General features: G+C 39.2%; 1 protein-coding gene across 5 annotated transcripts in view; it reads right to left on the reverse strand.

Moving 5' to 3' along the window:
- The window catches only part of RMND1 (required for meiotic nuclear division 1 homolog), a 611,103-nt gene that overhangs the window by 351,900 nt on the left and 236,884 nt on the right, over nucleotides 1–22,319 (reverse strand). For all 5 annotated transcript variants that reach the window (XM_044088165.1, XM_044088420.1, XM_044088253.1 and 2 more), the window contains exon 5: nucleotides 10,518–10,557. In XM_044088165.1, coding sequence (XP_043944100.1) covers nucleotides 10,518–10,557 — 40 coding nt within the window. The remainder of the gene's footprint in view (nucleotides 1–10,517; nucleotides 10,558–22,319) is intronic.

A 22,319-nucleotide genomic window follows, 5' to 3' on the forward strand; every position in this document is an offset into this window, starting at 1 on the left:
CTTTTTACTGCACAGCTACAAACTTCTTCCTAAGCAGATTTTTTTCCTTCTCCATTTGTGGACGATTTTCTCTTACTTTTTCTAACTTTCTTCCATACTTGCATCCAGGCAGTATAATTAAAAGCCAGTAGTTGAATCTTCCTCAAATAAATATCTTAAACTGGCTTTTTTCACAACTGTAGTTTTCACTCAGAGTGCTCTAATTAAGCTGATCAGTGTGCCAACCAACTTGAACATCTGACTTACAGCCAATTGTATTATGTATGAACCTCAGCTAATGTTGCTCGTTTTGGTCAGTCACAGATCACTGTGTGACACGGTATCAAAAATATCTAGAATTGTTGGCAAAAACTGGTAGTGTCCAAGAGCTATTTGATCGTATTCCTGGATACATTGGTTTGCAGTACAACTGACTCTTATGGCAAGCATGGAGGTGGACACAAATTATATTCTTTATCTAAGTGGAAAAAGTATTGGAAAAGGTTGAAAATGTAAAATTCTCATCTGAAAAATATCTACTTTACTGTTATCTTTACTACAACCTCATTCAGAATAAATCTCAGAAAATATTTCATATTATTCAGCACTGGTATCCGTCATTTCTACGTTCTCTTTATGCTAGGGTGTCATGTCAGGATAACTTTTCTTGTCTGCTTTTGCACATCTTAATTCTATATTTAACAACTTTACAAACTTTTCTTTGCAAGTCATCTTGTCACTCCATAACATCCCATCTTATTTTATACTGTTAACAGTTTTCTTTTCTTTTTTATATCAGTTTTCCCTTTTTGCCACACTAACCATCCATCAAGCCTCCCCCAACTGGGCTAAAGCTCATGAATTCTCCAGAGGTGGAGAAGTACTATACATTCTGGGATGAGGCCTCATTCTTGTCAGATATCACAGATTTTACATCCTCAATGGCATTCCAAAAACTAAGGACATTATTTTATGTCCTACCTCCCCTCCCCACGGTGCTGATGTAGGCATATGAACTGACTATGCTCCACAAGTTGTGTATGCATTCTCATTCACAAATACAGGCAAGGGTTACTTACCATCACCAGCTTGGAAGGCTAATCCATGACCTAATTTAGGTTAACCACCCTGATCAAGCCTCACCTTTGGCATAGATCTGTCTTCTGGAACTGCAGGCATGGTTGATCACAGCCATTGACCTTCCCCTCTCTGGATATGAATGCTCATCCTCCCCGGCCTGCATTATCATGACCCTGAGTTACTAATGGAACTTTGTTCATCTGGGCTACCATCGGGACTTTCTCTCTCTATGCCACTTGAGAGCATTCTTAATATTTTCTGATATGGGTTTGAATCTGAGCTCCAAATTAATCTCTGCCACTTGATTTAGACTTTGAATCATATAAACTACAGCATTCTGTAACCCCTTTTCTCTGGGATGCAAGATTAAATTATTTATCTGTTTAGCAAAGAAGGTAGACAAAAATCAGATTTTGCAGTCTGCTAACTATAACCACTTACAATTTCAGCAGAGTCAAACTATTATAGTAAATAACCTTAATTTCCTTGTTCTGAGGTTTACTAGCTTTATCTCATACATGAATGACTATGGTCTCTGGACATACTTTTATCAGAGGTTACAGTTGATGCAGTGTGCTAAATGAATGTAAATCCTTGTTCTAACTTTCTAATTACAATTTTAGGACATTTTACCATATTCAAATAAGGTCATTGCAAAAATTAAGCTCAGACCACTCTGACAGCTAGCTTCCAACACCCTGCCTGACTATGCCAGAAGTGGGTAGAAAAGGCGTTATTGTTAAACATAAGATGCAAAGCATTCAAGCAGAAAATAACTTAAACATCACTGCATATCACAGAAATGACTGCAGGCTGTTATTGGCTGGCTTCAAACCTAGAATTTTTTACAAGACAAACAATTGCCCAATAATGTCTGGGTGATAACCGACATATTACAGCCTAGATATACAGACTGCATCAGTACCACCTCTGGCACCTGCACATAACTGCACTGTCATGTACACTGTTTAATCTGTCAATTACTGCCTATACAGAAGTTGACATAATACTTGAGAATTAATTCCACATAATACTTGAGAATTAATTCCACTGTTCAAAAACTTTAATCGCTACCATCTCTTAATTGTCTGGTTACTGATTTAGCCAAGAGGGTTCCCTCACTATATGCTAGAAGACAGTTTGATGCATAAAGAACATGTACTCTTTGCAAAAGTCAGAGAAAAAACTGAAGTTTCTCATACTATTGAGAATAAAAATATTCACTAACTTTGAAGCTGCAAAACTAAAAGTTATCTTACACAAACAATGCTACTTGTTTCTTTTTTTTTCTCATACGGACTTAAGAAACAGAGTTATAAGCTTTCCTGTTTAAGGTTAAATGTCATGAAGCAGTATTACAAATTGTCTTGCTTCTTATAAATGTCTAGTTAACAGCTGCATTTGTGCTATACTGGCTTAAGAGCTGGATCCAGCACTAGGTGACCTAGAGTGTTGCCTGGGCCTATTAGCTTGGGGGGCCTGCTGGGGGCTGCCGCAACATTTAACTTTAACAATTAAAAAAAAATTTACATTTCTTCTCTGTTTGTCGACCCGTGCATTACACACACATTGTATGTGCATGCACCATACATATTACGATGAATGCACAAGAAGATTTTAAACACCCGGAAACCATAGGGCTGTTGCTACTGCAATGCATGAGATATATATGCACAAACCTACTACAGGTATGTGCAAGATTCAAAACCGAGATGCTCCTCCTTCCCTTTAAAGCATGCACTGCAGGTACTTGGAGAAGTTGGTTGGGTGTATGTGTGTGTGTGTGTGTGTGTGTGTGTGTGTGTGTGTGTGTGTGTGTGTGTGTAAAATGTAGCTAAGGATGGCAGGTTAGTTAATTAGCTTGCTCAGGTTCAAATCCTGTACCTTAGCTACTAGAGACAAGAGCCTTTATCTTCTAAGTTATTTATCAGTTCATTAATTTTGTTTCACCACTTAATGGGAAAGAAGATCATTAAAACAACAGGGGTGCATTTTCAAATAATGTGAGTTGCAGTGCATTTTCAAGGAATGTGAGTTTCAAGGGAAGAGAAGTTTACTGTAGCTCATGCCAAGTCTGTTTTCAATATGCAACTGTTTTGTTTATTTATTTTATTTATTTATTTTATTTATTTATTTTATTTATTTTACATTTGTTGACTGGGCTAGTCTAGCTGGAGACATGTCCATTTTCAGTAGAGGCCCGGGGAGAAAAGCTCCAAGAAATCATATAGAGTTAATACAAAGTTAAAATGGAAGTTATTACAGATATTATAAGAACAGTAATTATCGAAAAAAAATGTTTTGGCTTTTTTTTTTTTTTTTTTTTTTTTTTACACAAGTAGTACAAATTAGAATACTCATAGTGATTTTGTGAGAAGGTACAATATACATATATGTTATATGCAGTAATATTGTTTATTGATACATAAAGGGAATTTAATAAAGAATGTAGGGTGAGATATAGTGAATAGGAGAAGATTTAGTCGGGGTTAGTACAGGAGCATAGCCAGTGATTATTGAGATATAGTTTTAGATTCCTTTTAAAAAGTGAGAGAGAAGTCTGAGATGTGATTTCAGAGGGTAGTTTATTCCATAGTTTTCCAACAGAGTTAGAGAACAAGGAGTCACCTGCTGGATTGTTGAGTTTAGTAGTATTGATCAGCAGTTTGCTTGAGGAGCATAGATTTTTGAGATTATTATAAGGTGTAATGAGGCTAGAGAGTATTGGAGTGCTGCTAGGTTGATACAGGGTCTTGTAGGTTATTGTGAGCTGGTGAAATTGAAACTGGTTAAGAAATTCAAGCCAGTTTAATTGTTTTAGATTTAAACAGTGATGGGTTCTGAAAGGAGAGCCTGTAGAAAATCTAGCAATATTATTATAGGATGTTGCTAGTTTATTGAGGTTGTTTTTAGAGAGATAGGTGTACATGGGAGAGGCGTAAAGAAGAGTGGATATTAGGTGAATTCTGGCTATAGCGGTCCTAGCTCCTGGTATAAGATAAGGTTTAATTCTGTAAAGGGATCCCAGTTTTTTGTTAACTAATTTTATTGTGGTGTTTATGTGAGTATCAAAGTTAAGATTGTTGTCTGTTGTTATTCCTAACAGTTTAGTGGTAGGGTCAGGAGAGATAAGAGTACCGTTGTTAGAAGTGAGATTAAAATGTAAAGAGGTGGACTTTCGGGTTGGTGTGAAGAGTAGCAGTTTAGTTTTTTTTAGGGTTTAGAAGGAGGCAGCGGTGTGAGAACCATTGTTCTACAGTGTTGAAAGCTTTTTGTGTAAGAGTCTGAAGTTCAGTTTGAGAAGTGGCTGAGCAGATTATGGTAGAGTCATCTGCGTACTGAATGCAGGTGGAGTATGGAATAGCTGTTTGCAGGTCATTAATGAAGATGGAAAATAGGAGTGGGCCTAATATGGATCCCTGTGGGACACCGAGGGAGATAGAAAGGTGATTAGTTTATTTTGCCAGAGTACAGCCTGCTGACGGTTTTCAAGGTAAGATGTAAACCAGTTCATAGAAAGAGGATCAAGTGAAAGAGAACTTAGTGTATGAAGGAGTAGTTGGTGATTAACCATGTCAAAAGCTTTGGATAAGTCAATGAAGACTGCAGATGAAAGAAAATTTTTGTTGCGGTTATTGTTGATGCAGTTTGTGAACGATAGCAGGGCCGTGGTGGTACTATGGAAAGGTCTGAAACCATGTTGACAGTTAGCAAGTAGGTTGTTCTGGAGAAGGTGGTTAATAAGTTGTTTATGGATGCATTTTCCATAATTTTTGCAATAGGGGATAGTAAAGCAATGGGTCGAAAGTTAGAAAAGTCATTGGAGTTCCCCCCTTTATGTAGTGGTATGATATGCAAAATGTCCCAGATAGATGGGACAGTTCCTTCGCTTATGGATCTATTTATCAGAATGGAAATGGGATAGGCAATGGCTTTAGCTCCTTTTTGCAAGAATTCTGCTGGGAGTTTGTCAGCTGAGGGGGTGGTAGGTTTTAACTTTTGGAGAAGGGAGGAAATGTAGGAAGTAGACACTGGTTGTAGGTGAAATAGAGGGGGTAGATTTGTAGAAGAAGTGGGCAGATTAGAGGTATCAGGAGATAGGTGGCTAACTAGAGTTTGGATGGTGTCTGTGAAGAAAGAGTTAAAGGCATTTGCTGTTTCTGTGGGATTCTCAGGGTTTGAACCTTGTGGGTTGGGTGTGATTAATTGACCTGGGAAAAGAAGATTGTTAATACTAGTCCAAAATTTTCTAGGTTCCTTGAGAGAGGTTTGTTGTAATTGGAGATAAAAGTTATTTTTGTCTAGCAGGATGGCTTTTTTGTACTGTTTCTATGTTCTCTAAAGGTTTGGCGGTCTATAGGATTCCTAGTAGTACGCCATTTTGCCCAGGATTTATTTCGAAGTAGGATTTTTTGTTTAGTATTGTTAATGAGCCAAGGGGCTGATTAAGCTTGGATTCTAATAGAGCTAGTTGGTGCGTGGTGGTCAAGGGTGGCTAAGAATGTGGAATTAAAGTATTCCACTGCTTCGTTTAGACTTTAGAGGGAGAGTTTTTAATGGTGTCCAATTACATTTTTTCAGTTCTGTTTGGAAAAGTTCTGGGTTAAATTGCTTTTTTGAGTGTATTGTTCTGAAAGTATTAGGGAATATTATGTTGGTTTTATGTCTGATAATATACGTTAGTGAATGGTCACTTAGGTCATCTGGAAGGGTTCCTGTTATGTAGGTTTGCTGAGGAGTATTAGTAAGTATCCAATCCAAGGTACTTTCTTTCTTATTGAGTCTATTGTTTCTGGTAGGGCAGTTTATAAGTTGTGAGAAGCCATAAAGGTTGATATGGGTGGTGGGGTTTATATTAGTACAGGAATTCCAAAATATATTAAAGTCCCCAAGGACTATGGTTTCTTGTGGGAGATTAATAGAAAGCCAGTTAAGGATATACTCAAGTATATTAATGTTATTCCTTGGTAGAAGATACACACAGATGATATTTATGGCTTTACATGGGTTGACCTGAAGTTTGGAGATAATTATTTCTGCACTATTGTCCAAAGGTAAGTTAAGATTTATAGTGCTGACTTGTAGCTCTGTTTTATAGAGGATTGCTACCATTAGCAAATGGCCATCAGTGTTTGAACTATAGCATTTCAAAGCAGTGTTAATAGCACAACAATGGCACAGAAGGCTAACTCCCACACCATGTAGACAGATTGCCGACACTGCAGAGCACTTTATGAGGAGGGAATGTTGCAATCCTGAACGTGTTGGCCTTTGAATGAGATGTTAAACTGAGGCCCCATCTTGTCTGTGTTAATGGTAGGTGCTGTGAAATCTTTTACGTCCACCTGAGTTATCATAAAGAGTAGGGGAAGTTTCCCAATGCCCTGGGCAAATTTCCCCTAGTAGTATAAATACCATCAAGAGTCTCCTCTGAAAAAAGTTACTAGTCTGGTGGGAATAACCTGGTCAACAGAGAATATTTAAATTACAAGTTTTAAATTAAATCCATATCTCTGTCTTCATTTCAAAAGTAAAGAAAAAATAGTATTCACACTGACAGTTTTGAGCAGTGTTTATGGTAATCAGGAGGTGTGGGTTAATGGGACACCAAAATGGCTCGGGTTGGGAGGGCTGGTCCATTTCCCTGCCTAGGGCCCCATTTGACCATGATCTGGTTCTGACTGGATTTGTGGTTAACCTTCCTGTATTAACAGGTTAAGGTAATAATTAAGCACTCTAAGTCACTAATTCATTTCTTTACAGATACAATTTTAACTACTTGTTGCATTAACTGCACAAAGACAGACTCTTCTACAGTGTCCTAGGATGGTAAATTAAACTGTTGGTTAGACAACAAAACAACAAAGGGTCAGAAGTAAATATCTTCCAATCAGACAAAAGGATGGGAACAATGTGATACTACAGTAGTGGTACTTGAGTCTATCCTTTTCAGTGTGTTTATAGGTGACCCTGCAAAATGTCTACAAAGAAAATTTGCCTTTTGCTAATAAATTATTTGCAACAGGGTGGCAGTGAGGTACAGGAAGGATGGAAAGAGATTGGAAGACTTAATGGTCTAAAAGAAGAACACTTACATTCAGTGTAAACAAATGAACACTGAACCATGAAAATATTGTAAATTGTAGTGCAAGCAGAAGCAACAACAAAAGAGAAGTATACCGGACAGCAGCTAAACTTGATCAATTAAAAATAAGCAAGGAAGGGTCAGAGAATACTGGGATGTTTAAGAACAGATATCACTTGTAGGAAAAAAAATAAAGCATTACTTATCTAAAAAGACAGTTGGTAAGAATGCAGCTGAGGTAATGTGTGGCAGGTGAAGCCATCATCATGATCAATAACACATTTTTTTTTTCAGAAATGATTATATGTAGAAAGACTAGAAGAACTTAAATGTATAGTTTTGAAAAAAGAAGGCAGGTAGAATGGACATGAGATAAAAGCTTCCACATATCTTAAAATAATATAAAGTCAAGTACCTTGTACATTAAAACATGAGGTATACAAGGATAAGATGATACATGATGCAGTCATAAACTAGAAAGTTATAAAGGTTTATTATTTTATTGAAAGGGCAGTGGATGTCTGAAACCACTTCCTTGGGAGGCAGTACTACAAAAAAAAATTAAAATGATTCATGAATACTTGTATCAGATATTACAGCAGGTAGCAAGAGAAGTGTAGAGATAGAGGCCGTTGATTAAGAAGGATCTGCAGTTTATTTAGCAGGTACATAAATGGAAAGTTAGACAGCCAAGTGGCCCTTCTCTGCTATCACAGTTGACTTAATGTAAATTTTGTCTTTTCTATAAAAGCAATCTGGCATTTTTCCCCCAGATTTTCAGTGATCTAGAGGCCTATAATCATGACCTAATCATAGTACAGCATGCCAATGTCAACTTGGTTTAACTATCTACGAATGTATTACTGGTATTACAGAAATGACAGAAAGAGGAAAATGTGCTGAGGCATGACTAACACAAAGTATCACAGAATGTTAACAGTTGCAAAATAGAAGGCAAAGAAAACATACAACTCACTATCAGGAACACAGACATTTTTAATAAATCAAACATACAACTCACTATCAGGAACACAGACATTTTTAATAAATCAGAACAATTAAACACAGTACCATGTGATCAGCATACTAACCTAGTTACCACCCCCCAGTAAAGAAACCACCATAAAAAACTTCTCCAAAGCCAACTTCATGCTACTCAAGTCAGAAGTGACAAACTTCATGACACCCATGCAGACGGGAACTGAAAGTTCAACTGCTGAATCCTACACTATGGCACTGTACGAGCACATCCACTCATGCATGAATCGTGCCATCCCAAATAGAACCAAAATGCTCTCATCCAAAAAAGGAAGCCAATCTGGTGGTCCCCTGCCATAAACAAACTTTACAACAAAAGGAAGAAACTTTTGCAGAAAAGTGGAAAATCCCAGGATGCAAAAAACTCCCTTACTAGCCTCAGTAAGAAACTGAGATGCCTCATAAAATCCTCCAAAGCTAGTTACGAAAATAAAATTGCCAAAGATTCCAAAGACAACCACAAAGCATTCTATAATTATGTCAAGAATCTAAATGGCAATGCTCAGATCTGCTCTGAGCTAAAACAGAATGGCATTAAATATACTGATCCGAAGGATATTGCCAATATCCTGGCAGATCGATTCAGTGCCAACTTCACCCCACTCTCACCCCTAAATGGCCCATCTCAATACCGGAAGATTGCCAAATTCCAGTAATAACGGCCACACAGGTACAAAATGCACTCTCTAAAGCCAAGAATACAGCATCCATGGGACCAGATGACATCCCGGGCTGTGTACTACATCAACTACAATATGAACTGGCACCTCACCTAAGTGTCATGTTTAATCATAGCCTCACCTCAGGTTTCATGCCCACTGAGTGGCGCAGAGCTACAGTTATCCCAATCCACAAGGGGATCCACCTTGGATCCCGGAAACTACCGTCCCATCAGTCTGACAAGCCTTATCTGCAAGGCCATGGGCGTATTATCATGGAACTTATAAACAAAGACATTGGCAACCTTCAAACACTGGACCCCACCCAGTTTGGGTTTGTGAAGGGCCGATCTTGTCTCCTGAACCTGATTGACTTCTTTGAATCAGTCTCCAGAGCCATGGACAAGGGTAAGGTGGTCCACACAGCCTATCTAGACCTTGCCAAGGCCTTTGACACCATCCCCACTCTGGAATCATAGATAAACTTACTAAGTTGGGCATTAATCCCTATGTCACCCAATGGGTTGCTAAATGGCTTACTGATAGAACCCACACTGTAAAAGTAGCCGACTCCAAATCCAGCTCCAGACAAGTGACAAGTGGAGTACCTCAGGGTTCAGTCCTGGGGCGCTCTTGTTTGGCATCTACTTCTCTGAAGTACAGGTCAACACTAAGGGACTCTGGCTAACAAAGTTTGCAGATGACTGCAAACTGGGAGCCATTATTGAATCCCCAAATGATGTGGATACTCTACAAAAGGGCCTTACAGAAACAGATGCTTGGTGCCAGAGCCATGGGCTCAAGCTCAATGCCAAGAAATGTATTGTTATCCCCTTTGGGAAAAAACATGTATCCATGAATTACCATATAGGTGGCAGTACACTAAACACAGAAAGTGTGATAAGAGACTTAGGGACACAGGTGGACAGTGGTCTCACCTTCGATAACCACATTGCCACAACAGTCAGGAAATCCTTCTATGTGGCACACCTCATCACAAAGGGCTTTTCATCCAGAAAAAAGGAGGTCATTGTCCCACTGTACTCATCCCTCATTAGACCCATTATAGAATACAATGCCCCATTTGGTATGTACCTCTCAAGACATCTGCAACAACTGGAAAGGCCTCAGAAATACCTCACTAAAAGAATCACAGGCCTAAAGCAGATGCCCTATGCTGACCGCCTTAAAAAACTCCAGCTATACTCTGTTGCATATCGTCTACTCAGAGGCGATCTCTGCTTAACATATAAGGCCATGTCAAACCCAGAGTTGTTGGACATGCTACACTTAAAGAAATCCCAATCCCTCAGAGCTACACGCTCCAGGGATCTAAACCTTGTCATCACAATAAACAAAACATGCTGGAGGGATAGGTTCCTGACCCAGAGACTCCCCAGACTCTGGAATAGATTGCCCATACATGTCAAGCAGAGTGCCACTTTGGACCTCTTCAAGAGGAACCTTGACGATTGGATGGGAGAAGGGAAATTCACCCCAGGGATCACGTCAGTCGCCATGCTAGACAGGGGTCCAGGAAAGTAAATAATGTGGGAAGAAATAGCCAGGGAATTGTTATGGCTAGGCTTGTATAGGCCCTAGGGCTGATAGCCTAGTACCAACCTATGAACCTATGAACTTTAAAGAAAGAAAACGCAGTGAACAAAATTACTTACTCTTGTTTCATCCGCATTCCAGAAAACAACCGATCCCTCCCTGCATGAATAAACAAAGAGAAATTGTTATGAACTCCATTTTATCATTTTAAAACTAATGTGAACACTGCTGTCAAATGCATAATACTACATACAATGAAATGGGTTCCTTGATACCATGTAATTGTGCTAACTTGGTCTCTGAATTAGAACTGGCAATTTTTCCACTGTACTGTACATAACAGAAATGTGCTTCATACCTGTTTACGTTTACTTTTCCAACCTCTGAAACAAGGAAGGTTAGGCAATAGCTGCATTATTTTTACCCAAAGTCTTACTTATACAATTGCACCTTCCAAATGTTTCTATGAGCTTCTTTTTACATTTTTTAACAATAATGGACAACAGATTAATCAAGCACATGGAATATCAAATTAAAAAGAAATAACAGTAATAGTAAATCTGAAGGAAAAATCTTAAACATGAAATGTATGAAAAAAGAAAGGAAAAGAAAACATGGAAAAAACAAAATCTCTCTAATACAAGTAAGTGGGAGCGAAAGAAAATAGTTTTCTTCATATAAGCGTCACATGCAATAGATGCTCACCAGTTTTACACCAGAAATTCCAATCGATTATTAGTTTCCAAAATCCAAGAATGCAACTAAAGTGTATTTTTACAATACAGTCTTATTTTTCAACAACTTGTCAAATAAATACTATTCACCTGTAGACAGAACAAAAAAGTGCAACAGTTCTGCTTTAAGCTGCCAGCTTTTCATTTGTGCACAGCCCACAAGCAAGGATACAAATTAGCATAACTGTAGGACCAATGCCAACAGTATTTGTAAGTGGTTAATGAATCATTAACATTCTCCAATAAAAACATGTAAGTCGCAGAACATGATCCGTTTTTGATTAAACTCCGTAAACAAAAGCAAAAGTAAATAAAATAAACACATACATAAAAAATAAAAAGCTGCCAAAATATTTTCCTTATTCCTAAACCAGGGACTATTGAAATACTTACAAAATTTGATTAGATTAAAGAAATAAGGCATATTAAAATGTTCAGACACAAAATATGAATTATTTCCTTTTAACACTGCTCATTCACCAGGACAACAGCATTTAGAAACATGCATTAATGTGTTATGCAAGACTGATTCAGCATATATACACAACAGATTCAAGAAGGACTTGGCAACCACACAGTTCATTATATTTGGAATCAACACTCCAAACTGGGAATAAGGTTGTGTCACCTTTACCTAAACAGCACACGGTATTCCTTCTCTCTCCAAGGAACCTTGCAGGCACCTTAATCTTTATGGGTATTAGCTGGGTGTAAAGACCCTGTGTTTCTGAAGGATAGCCAAACTATTCACTTATGCTGTGCTGATGAAGTCAAAGTCAAAGGCTGGAACGTGCATGTCCACAGCTAGTGGGGTTTGGCTTTATTGACCTAAATGTAAACCATAAAGACTTAAAAAGTCATGGACATTTTGAAGCCATGTTAAACATTTTATGTCCTTACGGGGTTCATTTGTACATCTCATGGGCCTCCACTACAGGAGATTTAAGGTTTTAGCTTGGTTGGATTTTTCTTGCATGGTTTACTGAATGGTTTGCCTGTGTATCCTTTTTACCCTTTGGTTTGAATGTTTCTAAACATAAAGCAAATAACACAGGGGAAAGAGGGCACCCTTGCCCGTCTCCTCTGTTCAGACACAACTTTTCAGAGAGGAACCCTCACACTTTGATTTTTTCCTCTGATTCCTCATACATCTTTCTAACTAACCTTATTACTGTATCAGGCAATGTAAATGCTTAAATTACCCTACTCTTAAAACCCCAGCTTACCCTGCTGAATGCTTTCTCTGCATCAATACCCACCAACAAAAGCAGTATATTCATACATTCTGTTTCCCTCTGGATCATCATTTTTCTATTAATGTTGTCAAATGTTTGCCTCTCCTTCACAAATCTACGCTGATCAATACTTATCAATTTTGACATCACCTTTGTCATTCTTTTAGCCATTATATAGACAAAAACATTTTATAATCATGGTTTAAAATTGAGATGGGCGCACATTAAGCTGGATCTGATGGGTCTTTACCAATTTTAAGTATTACAGCCACTAGATCTTTTTTCAGGATGTTGGTGCCTCCCAGATCTGTATTACTGTCTTCCCTCCTAACTTCCAAATTTCCACCTGAATACCATTTACTCCCAGACATTTTCCTGTAGATTGGTAAAACGTTACCATTTTTATCTCATGTCTTCCTGTCTTAACTCTTAGTTGTAGAGCGCCATCAACCTCTAACCTTGGGATATTTAAGTCTTTCATAAATATTTCCAATTGCACTTTTTCTTGATTTCCCTACTTCTCTGCTTTGCACAAATTTTCATAAAATTTCCAAAATATCTCCTATATTTCTACAGGATCTCTGGTTATTTTTCTTTGGCAATAATTCTTTTTGCTTTCTGTTGTCAAAGTAGTTATACCAAAAGTTTTTGTGCTCTGGATTTATTATCAAAAACAGTTGCTAACAGCAATCTTTCTAAACTCATGCATATTATCCAGGTACTCCCTTATTTTCTCTTTAGCACTCTGCAGTTGTGTTTGTTCTTGTTCTGTGAGATTCCCCTTATTTTGTAATACTTGACTCTTTATCAGTCCCTCTAAATAATACTTATTACTTCTTAACCAGATTTCTTTTTCTTTTATTTCTGCCCAATTTTTAAATTCACTTTCATTTTATCCCACTTACAAGTTATAACTTCTAGAGGACTTTCTATCTTCCCTAATAACTCCTCAATAATCTCTACTACCCACTCCTTAAATTTCTCTCTTTTTAACAGGTAGGTAGGGAAGTGCCAATGTCTCATCTTTACTTAATTATTCTGCATTTTTATCTTCATAATTTCTTATCAATAGTTATTGAATGTGTGTCAAAGTTCTCAAATGCACATGTTCCTGTGAAAAATAACTTATGTCTGGTCTATCCTAATTATTGTACCTTGGGGAATAATATGTAAAATCTCTCAGTTACTACTACTGAATTAATGTCTTTCATACCAAATATTTTCATAAATTTCTTCAGAAATCTACTATTTTGTTATATTTTCCCTTACAGCCCCCCCATACATCCTCATTGCTGCAAATCAAATTCCAGTGCCCACCTATAAGTAGTATTCCCCTGCTGAAAGCCAATTATTTCTCCCAACATTTTAAAGCTCAATAATAGTTTTAGGTAGAATATAAAAACATGCCAGCATAATCCTCACCCCTAGCCAGTAGCCCCTTACTACCACAAATCTGCCATTATCTTTTTTCCCATCCTCTCTATGTTTTGATAATTTATTGTAAGACCACTAAGAGACCTGATGATAACTAATGTCTATGCCACTTTTTGAATATTATTATATTTATCACAAAGAAAAATGTTATCAACCATTTGTGCCAAATGCATGACTGATTATTTCAATTTCATCTACTAAACTATAAAGGATAGTACAGGATTTGAAGCTATCACAGAAAGTGACACAGACATCAGACGACCCTGACAGATGCCTGTAGTAACACTGATATTTGATAATGAATTCATAATTCTTTAGTCTAATATACCTGGATGCATACTGATACATTCTTGATCAATTTCAAAAAGGTCTTAGCACATAAATTATATTACACAACTTGAAAAAAACATTTTACAGATTAACTAAAAACCCTTTGCAGCCTCGATTTACTTGTTTAATTTACTTCCACTTATTAACCAGGATAGTCCAGCTGAGCAAAAAAGCCCCTTTTCACTGGATACCTAAAGAAAAGCTCCACAGTACATATCAAAGCGGTAGAATAATATAAAATGAAAATTATTTACATATGAATCCAGTTATGGATTTCTAACACTAGTTTAGGTTACACAAGTTGGTGTGGTCTTTCGGCTTTTCCCGGTTAGGGGTCGCCACAGCAGAACTCTGGTCCGCTAATGATTGGCAGTAGATTATGACAAACGCCGAGGTGCCAGCTCAACGTTCAACCTTCAACGAAAGCACGCCCATTTACGCATGCCTTTCGAATGCCCACCCAACTGCGGGGAGGACATGCAGACTCCACATAAAAGGCACTCCCTGCACTCCAGCCGAGAATCGAACAGGAGAACCTCTTGCTAGGAAGTAACAACGCTACCGCTGCACCACCGCGGAATGCATAGTTCAGGTTACACAAGTGATTATATTAAAAAAAAGGCAATTAAATATTTCTAATGCTTGTTCAGCAAAACAAGGTATAAAACAGAACAAGTAACTAAAGAAAGATCAAATGCAGTTAAACAAATATTACATAGTTGTAATAAACTGCAATATGTTGAATAATATCAAGTAAAGATATAAACATTCTAATCCAGAGTTTAGGGTACAGATTTGCAGTAATAGCTAAACGCTTGAAAGTTAGAGGATTATGTAGTCCGTGTATACAGTAGAGGTAGTTGGGCAAGCTTATGAGATACATAATTAGACGGCAGCAAGATTTAAATGGTTAGATGAAAGCAGCAGTAACAGAAAAAAAGTGAAGACAGTAAGGTAACAGGGTGTAGGGGTAAACAGTAATGGACAATAAAGTAAGGAAGTAAAATTGTCATGGTGTAAATGATAGTAAGGTAAAATGGGATACACACACAAATATATACGTATATATAGAGAGAAGGAACAGGGAAAATAATTAGGGAGGTGTGAATTTTACAGTATTAGTACTGTAACTGGTTGGGTTTTTAGAGGTCAGGTGAATGAGGAGGTTTAAAAAGTTTTGATCAGTGTATCAACATTACTTAAGGCAGGGTAGTGCTGTGGATGTAGTTACTGCTTGATACAGGTTTAATAATTAAAGTCTAAATTGATAAATGATTAGTGAACACATTTAAGTTGTTACTTACACGAGTTAGTAAAGATAATATAATTTTCGTATGTGCACGGGAGGCATGCGAGACAGAAACTCTACTGATGAGTAAATGACTGATGGAACTGCTAACACTTTTACAATTACACTTTTATAATTACTCTACAATTAATATTAAAGATGGCTTCAAGACAACACTGTTCTAATTCAAAAGCCTTCCTTTAAAATTCATACAATTTTTGCATTTTCATTGATTTCACCATTTTCCATCCAGCAATGGTCAGAAAGTAAAGTATTTTGAGAATAATATGGAAGCAAATTAGGAGAAAATGTTTTGTAAAACTACGAAATACAGCCATACAAAACTGCAACTTTATGAATTTTTAATTCTTCTATGCAACCAGTCCTCTATTGTAACTAAACTATTTTTGCTTATAAGAAAAGTTCTGAAAAAAGCAACAGTTTGAGATTGTTCAAAGCCATTCTTGTGTGTCCAATAATTTATTATTGCCAGAAGGGCTGTATAATATTGTATAAATTTAGCATCAGCCGTCCAAAGATCAAGTATATTAAGACTTTCGTTATTTGTACTGGTTATAAATAACATTTTACTCCATTGTGCAAAAAAGAGCTTACAAATTTACCACACCGAATCACTTATGATATATTTTTTCTGCCTCCATTTCGTTACCTTTTCTTTCTGTACAGTACCATATTTACCACAGCTGACTGCAAGTAAATTCTCTAGCAAATTAAATTGCTCATCTACCAATGCAATTTGATATTTTAATCAGTTATCTTTACTATTTACAAATGTTAGCATACTACAGATGAGAGCTTTATATGCATTCTGCTTACTCCTAAAAGATGTATCTGATAGTACAGACTGAATACTACAGGCTGAACTTTGGAAAACTCCCTAGCTTTTAAGATGAACACAATTTCCAAAATTGTGACCTTTAAATCAATTAGTAAATATTTTTCTCTTCTTTACTGTTAATCACTATAAACACCTTAAAATTTAAGAAATACTCCATTATCAGAATACAAAAAATAAATATTAATTGACTGACAAAGGTACACTAAGTAAATTAGATGTAGCCAGAAAAAGTGTTTTCAAACTCTACAAGAATTTCTGTTCATGAGTTACTTCAGCATATTCTGTAATCTAATGCATGGATACTTCTATTTCTACATGTCTACTAAATTATGTTGAATAATAAAGTTTTAAAGTAGCTCCCCATGCCTTGCTTGATAATTTAATGGCCAAGTACAATATGATCTCTCCATATAGTAAAATCACAGACAGCATTCCAATCACCGTCAATTATAATGCAAGAGGTATTAACGAAATGCCAACTTTCAGAAGCATCCTATAAAAATAATGAATAATCCAAAACCTGAGGACATGCAGATCATGAAGTTAAGCACTTACTAGATAAAATTAGTTTGAGGCTAAAATAGCTAATCAAGCCAAAGACAATCACAAGAAATTGTTTTAGTTATTTTCATAATCTCAAAAGCACAATGCAGTGGATGCACTAATTGTGAACAATGTCACATACACTGAGACCGAAGATATAGCTAAACTCCTGGCCGATAAATTAAGCTCCAACTTTATTCCTCCCTCCTCTCCATTTGTCCCTCAAGAAATAGCTGAAAAAGGTTAATCTCCAGCTATCATGCAAGATCAAGTCCTAAAAGTGCCATCAAAAGCTAAAAATACTGCATCAGTGGGTCCTGACAATATCCCTGGATGCATCTTAAATGGCAAGAAACATGACTTGGCCAGACCCCAACAACACTGTTCAATCTCTGCCTCCATACAGATTTTGTACCAAGTGAATGGAGAACAGACACAATCATTCTCCCTGCATAAGGGGGGAGCTTCCACAGATCCATAAATCTGACCACCCTCATATGAAAAGGCATGGGAACATTTTTAATGGAATTTGTCAAGGGCATGCTGACTCAACCTAGTAGATTTTTTTTAAATGTCACCAAAGCAATGGATGTAATGGTACAAGCAAACCTCAACCTTGTCAAAGCTTTTGACGATTCGAGGCTCAGGCATAGGAGAAAAGCTAAATAAACTGTGAATAAACCCCATGTCACCTGCTGGATTGCCAACTGGCTCAGAGATAGGATGCAGATAAAATATGGGAAATTACCTCCACAAAGAAACCAGTCACAAGTGGAGTCTCCCAGGGGTTCTGTGCTAGGACCTCTCCTGTTTGGCATCTACTTTTCTGAAGTAAATGTCAATAATAAAGGGCTCTGACTGACTAAGTCTGCAGATGACTGCAAGCTAAGAGCAGTAATTTTATCTCCAAATGACTTGCGCATCCTGCAGGAAGGTTTGCCTCAAATAAATAACCGGTGTCAAAATCATGGTCTGAAACTAAATGTCAAAAAATACATTTCTTTATCCTCTGGGAGTCATATACCCCAAAGAACTACCACAATGACAATATGCTCCTAAGAGTTGACCCAGGTGTTTGGGATCTTATGTGGACAGTGACCTAACTTTTGACAAACGTGTCTACTGTTGTAAAAAAGTTATTTTATATTGTACAAATTATAAACAAAGGGATTGTGTCTAGATGTAATGATGTCATTGTCCCCCTTTACTCAGCCCTCATTAGGTCAATAATGGAATATAATGCCCCCTTTGGCATGCATCTCTCCAGACACATGCAATAACTGGAATGCTCACAGATGCACCTTTCTAAATGGATACAAGACTTAAACAAAATGTCCTACATGGACAGACTCAACCCCTGTCATACTCAGTATCCTACACACTGTTAAGAGGTGATCTGTGTCTGGCATACAAGGCATCCTCCAGCTCATTACAGATGGATTTATTGCACACCAGTAAGTCAAATGGCATCAGACATTAATCTGTCTTGGGATCTAAACCTCTTACGGAACATCAACAGAATAGTTTAGAGGGACGAGTATAGTTCACAGAGGATACCACTGCTATGGAACAGATGTCCAATCCACATAAAAATGAAGTTATGCACTCACCATACCGTTCCATCTGAGTAGTTATACTTAATTTTCTGCAACCTGTGGGTATTCGGATCCATATCGGATCCGAGCCGGCAACATTTTCCAAGCATCTGCTCCAAGCTCCTCCCCTTACCCATAATCCCTCACATCTCCTACCTTCCCTCAGATCGAGTTTGCCACTATCCAAACTATCAGCAACTCAATAACAGCACTAACCTAGAACAGGTTCGGGGGAAGGAGGGCGGGACGGTTGCAGAAAATTAAGTATAACGACTCAGATGGAACGTTATGGTGAGTGCATAACTTTTTTACCTGAAGTAGTTAACTTCATTTATCTGCAACCTGTGGGATAAAGTCCCCAGCTACCAAAAAGTCCTGGGAGGCCCTCATGGAAGGATATTCCAGAGCACCGCAGAGCCAAAGGATGCTCTCCCTCTAGAGATCAAATACAACTTATAATGAGAAATAAATATATGTGACCTTGCCCAGGTCGCTGCTGCACAGATATCATCCAGTGAAACCCTAGACCAAAAAGCAGAAGTTGCCATAGATCTGGGAGAATGAGCTTTAACAGGACCAGGCGGGGACAGACCTTTGTCCTTGTAGATTTGCAGTATACCTTGGATATGGCTTTGCCCAAAAAGGGTCTAGAAAAGGACACAAACAACTGGTTAGACTTATGAAAGGGTTTAGTCCTATGTAAACAGAAACAAAGCTGTCTATGAACATCTAGCAAATGCAGTTTATATTCACCCTTGTTCTGAAAATTTGGAAAGAAAACAGGCAGGTTAATCATCTGATTAATATTTGATTCAGAAGCAACTTTCGGTAAGAAAGAAGGGTTTGTGCAGAGCGAAACCCTGTCTTTATGAAAGATGAAGTAAGGGGGCATGGCGGACAAAACTTGGATCTCAGACACTCTCCTGGCTGAAGTAATGGCCACTAGGAAAGCTGTCTTCCAGGATAAGAATTTCAAATCTACTGATGCTGCTGGTTCGAAGGGGGGGGGCAACTAATGCCTGCAGAACATGGGTAAGGTCCTAAGGAGGGACTGAATCCTTAACCGGAGGGCATAAAAGAAAGGTGCCTTTCAGAAAAGCTTTACACAGTCTCAAAGAGGCCAGAGCATTCATATTTTCGCAGACATTAAAATTAGAGATGGCCGCCAGTTGTACTTTTACCATGGAGGAACTAGCCCCTTGTTGGAAAATACTGGACAAAAACTCCAACACTGCAGGAACTGAGGCTGTAAAGGGATCTAGGTTCTTCTGAGAAGCCCAAATAGAGAAGCGTTTCCATTTGCTGTGATAAACCTTCCTAGTGGAAGCTTTGTGGGATGCCACCAGAATAGTCTTTACTGAAGATGACAGACCGGGAGTCCTAGCAATCAGGGGAACTGGAGCAACCAAGCAGTCAGCTTGAGGCTGTCCAGGTCGGGCGGACAGATGCCCAAGGGATGAGAGATGAGATCCAGGCAAGGATCCAGAATCCAAGGAGGAGTTAGAACATGAGACCAGAGGAAGGGGAACCACACCTGATGAAGCCAGAATGGGGCAATGAGGATTACTTTGCACCCCAGTCAGCAAGCTTTCTGAAGAAACTTTGGAATGAGAGGTAATGGGGGGTAAGCATACAGTAACCTGGGAGGCCAAGCATGGATGAGAGCATTTCTGAGGAAGTCCCCTGGTGATGGGATCAGAGCGAAGAATTGGCTACACTTCGCGGTGGAAGGAGATGCGAAGAGATCGCAGCAAGGCTGACCCCACGCAAGAAATATTTCTGCCGCTATCGATTGCTTCAGAGACCACTCGTACGGCATTAGATTAGCCTGACTCAGTCTGTCCACTAAAATGTTGGAGCATCCCGGGATGTGCACTGCAATCAGAAACTGACTGGTGGAGATCGCCCTCTCCCACACTTTCACAGCTTCGCGACAGAGAGGTCAAGATTTAGTTCCTCATTGTTTGTTGATGTACCAGACAATATACATGTTGTCTGACTGAACTGCAATCATCCCCAGGGGAAGAACAGCATGAAAGGCTTGCAATGTTAAAAGCACTGCCCTCATCTCCAGAACACTGATATGCAATCTGATCTTGGTCTGGGACCACATGACTTGGACCGTCCTCCTAAAATAGTGCCCCCCCCCCCCAAGCTGGGAGGCATCCGTGGTCACTGTGGCTTGGGCTGTGGGTGTTATGAAGGGTCAACCTGCCAAGAATTCTGGTGATTGGAGCCACCAGAAAAGAGACATCTTGCAGGCTCTGCTGATTCTTATTGGATAGTCCATGGGAAGATCTAGCCAAGACCACTGTACTGCCAGGGCCCACTGAAGCACCCGCATGTGAAGGTGTGCACAGGGAAGGATTGAGATTGCTGTGGCCATGGAGCCTTGGGCTCAGAGAACATCGCTCACCGTTGGCTGCCTGGGGCCAAGAATCACTGATACATGGGCCCGTAGGCTCTGGACCCTGTCTAGTGTGAGAAAGACTTGCAATTGTAGTGTGTCCAGCCGTGCCCCTATAAATTCCAAGGTCTGTGTCGGGTTCAAGCGGGACTTGGAGATATTGATGGTAATCCCTAGGGTGACTGCAAGATGCAGGAAGGAGTCTCTGGCCATGCAAAGAAGATGCTTGGTGGCAGCAGCGAGGAGCCAATCGTCTAGGTAAGGAAATACCTGAATTCCCTGAAGCCTCAGGTGAGCCGCTACAACTGCCATAACTTGGTTCCCAGCCAGAAGTGAAGGAATCTCCTGGAGCTTCTGCGAATTTTGATATGGTAGTAAGCGTCCTGAAGATCTGTTGAGTACATCCAGTCACATTCTTGGAGGGAAGGTAGAATGGACTGCAAGGTGACCATGCAGAATTTCTGCTTGGCTAAGGTCAGGTTCAGGGTTGACAGGTCCAATATGGGCTTGAGGTCCCCTGTCTTTTTTGGCACTAAAAAGAACCTGGAGTAAACGCCTAATCTGGACTGATCTGGGGGGACCGGTTTGATGGCCCGATTGCAAAGCAGCTTTGAAATTTCTTGTGCTGCTGCCTCCCTTTGAGCAGGTGGAACATCCGGGAGGCTCTTTGGATGGCTGGGGCAAAAAACAGGATGGAGTAGCCTCTGGATATTATTTGGAGCACCCAATGGTCCGCCGTAATGGACTCCCAAGCTGTTAGATTATATGACAATCTTCCCCCCGAATGTCTCCGGAGTAGGACAGTCGGGCAACCCCTCAGGCTGCTGCGTGGGTCTATCCGAGTAGGTCTTCCTAGACCCAAAGTTCCTTGACCCCCCTCTGCCTTTGGGGCGGCATCTGTCTTGTACCTCTCTGCCTCTAGGGGATGAGATTTTCAGAACCACATCTTGTTTTGCCCACTCTGATTCCTAGAAAAGGATCTTTGAGGGCTAGAGAAGCGGACTCTGACTGCAGACAGAGTCTTCCCGTCCTCCTCGCTCTGAACCAGGGTGTCACTTACTGTCTTCCCAAACAGGGAAGAACTAAAAGGAGCATTTGTGAATGACGCCTTGAAGGGGTCCATGAATGACATAGTCTGAGCCGAGCATGTCGCCTCATAGCTACGCCGGTCCCAGCAGCCCTAGCCGCTCCCTCCGTGGCATGGGAAAGAAGATGCATGGATGTGTTTGAAACAGATTTTAGAGTTGACATTTTCACTGAGAACAGCCGCTTGTTCTCTGGCGACAAAGCGAACTCTGACTAGGTCTCACTGAAGTCGTATGATGTGTGTCAAATAATTCAGAACTCGAATAGAAAATATCGCTGAAGAAAAGACTCACTTCCCAAATCGATCCACCGACCTAGACTCCTTGTCCGGAGGGTGGACCGAAGAACTTTCCTGTGCCAGTTCTCTCTTGGTGGCAGCTGCAACCACCATAGCATCCACTGGGGATCCA

The sequence above is a fragment of the Protopterus annectens genome, chromosome 1.part0, assembly GCF_019279795.1.
Source record: "Protopterus annectens isolate FY-2018-M chromosome 1.part0, PAN1.0, whole genome shotgun sequence".
NCBI classification, from domain to species: Eukaryota; Metazoa; Chordata; order Ceratodontiformes; family Protopteridae; genus Protopterus; species Protopterus annectens.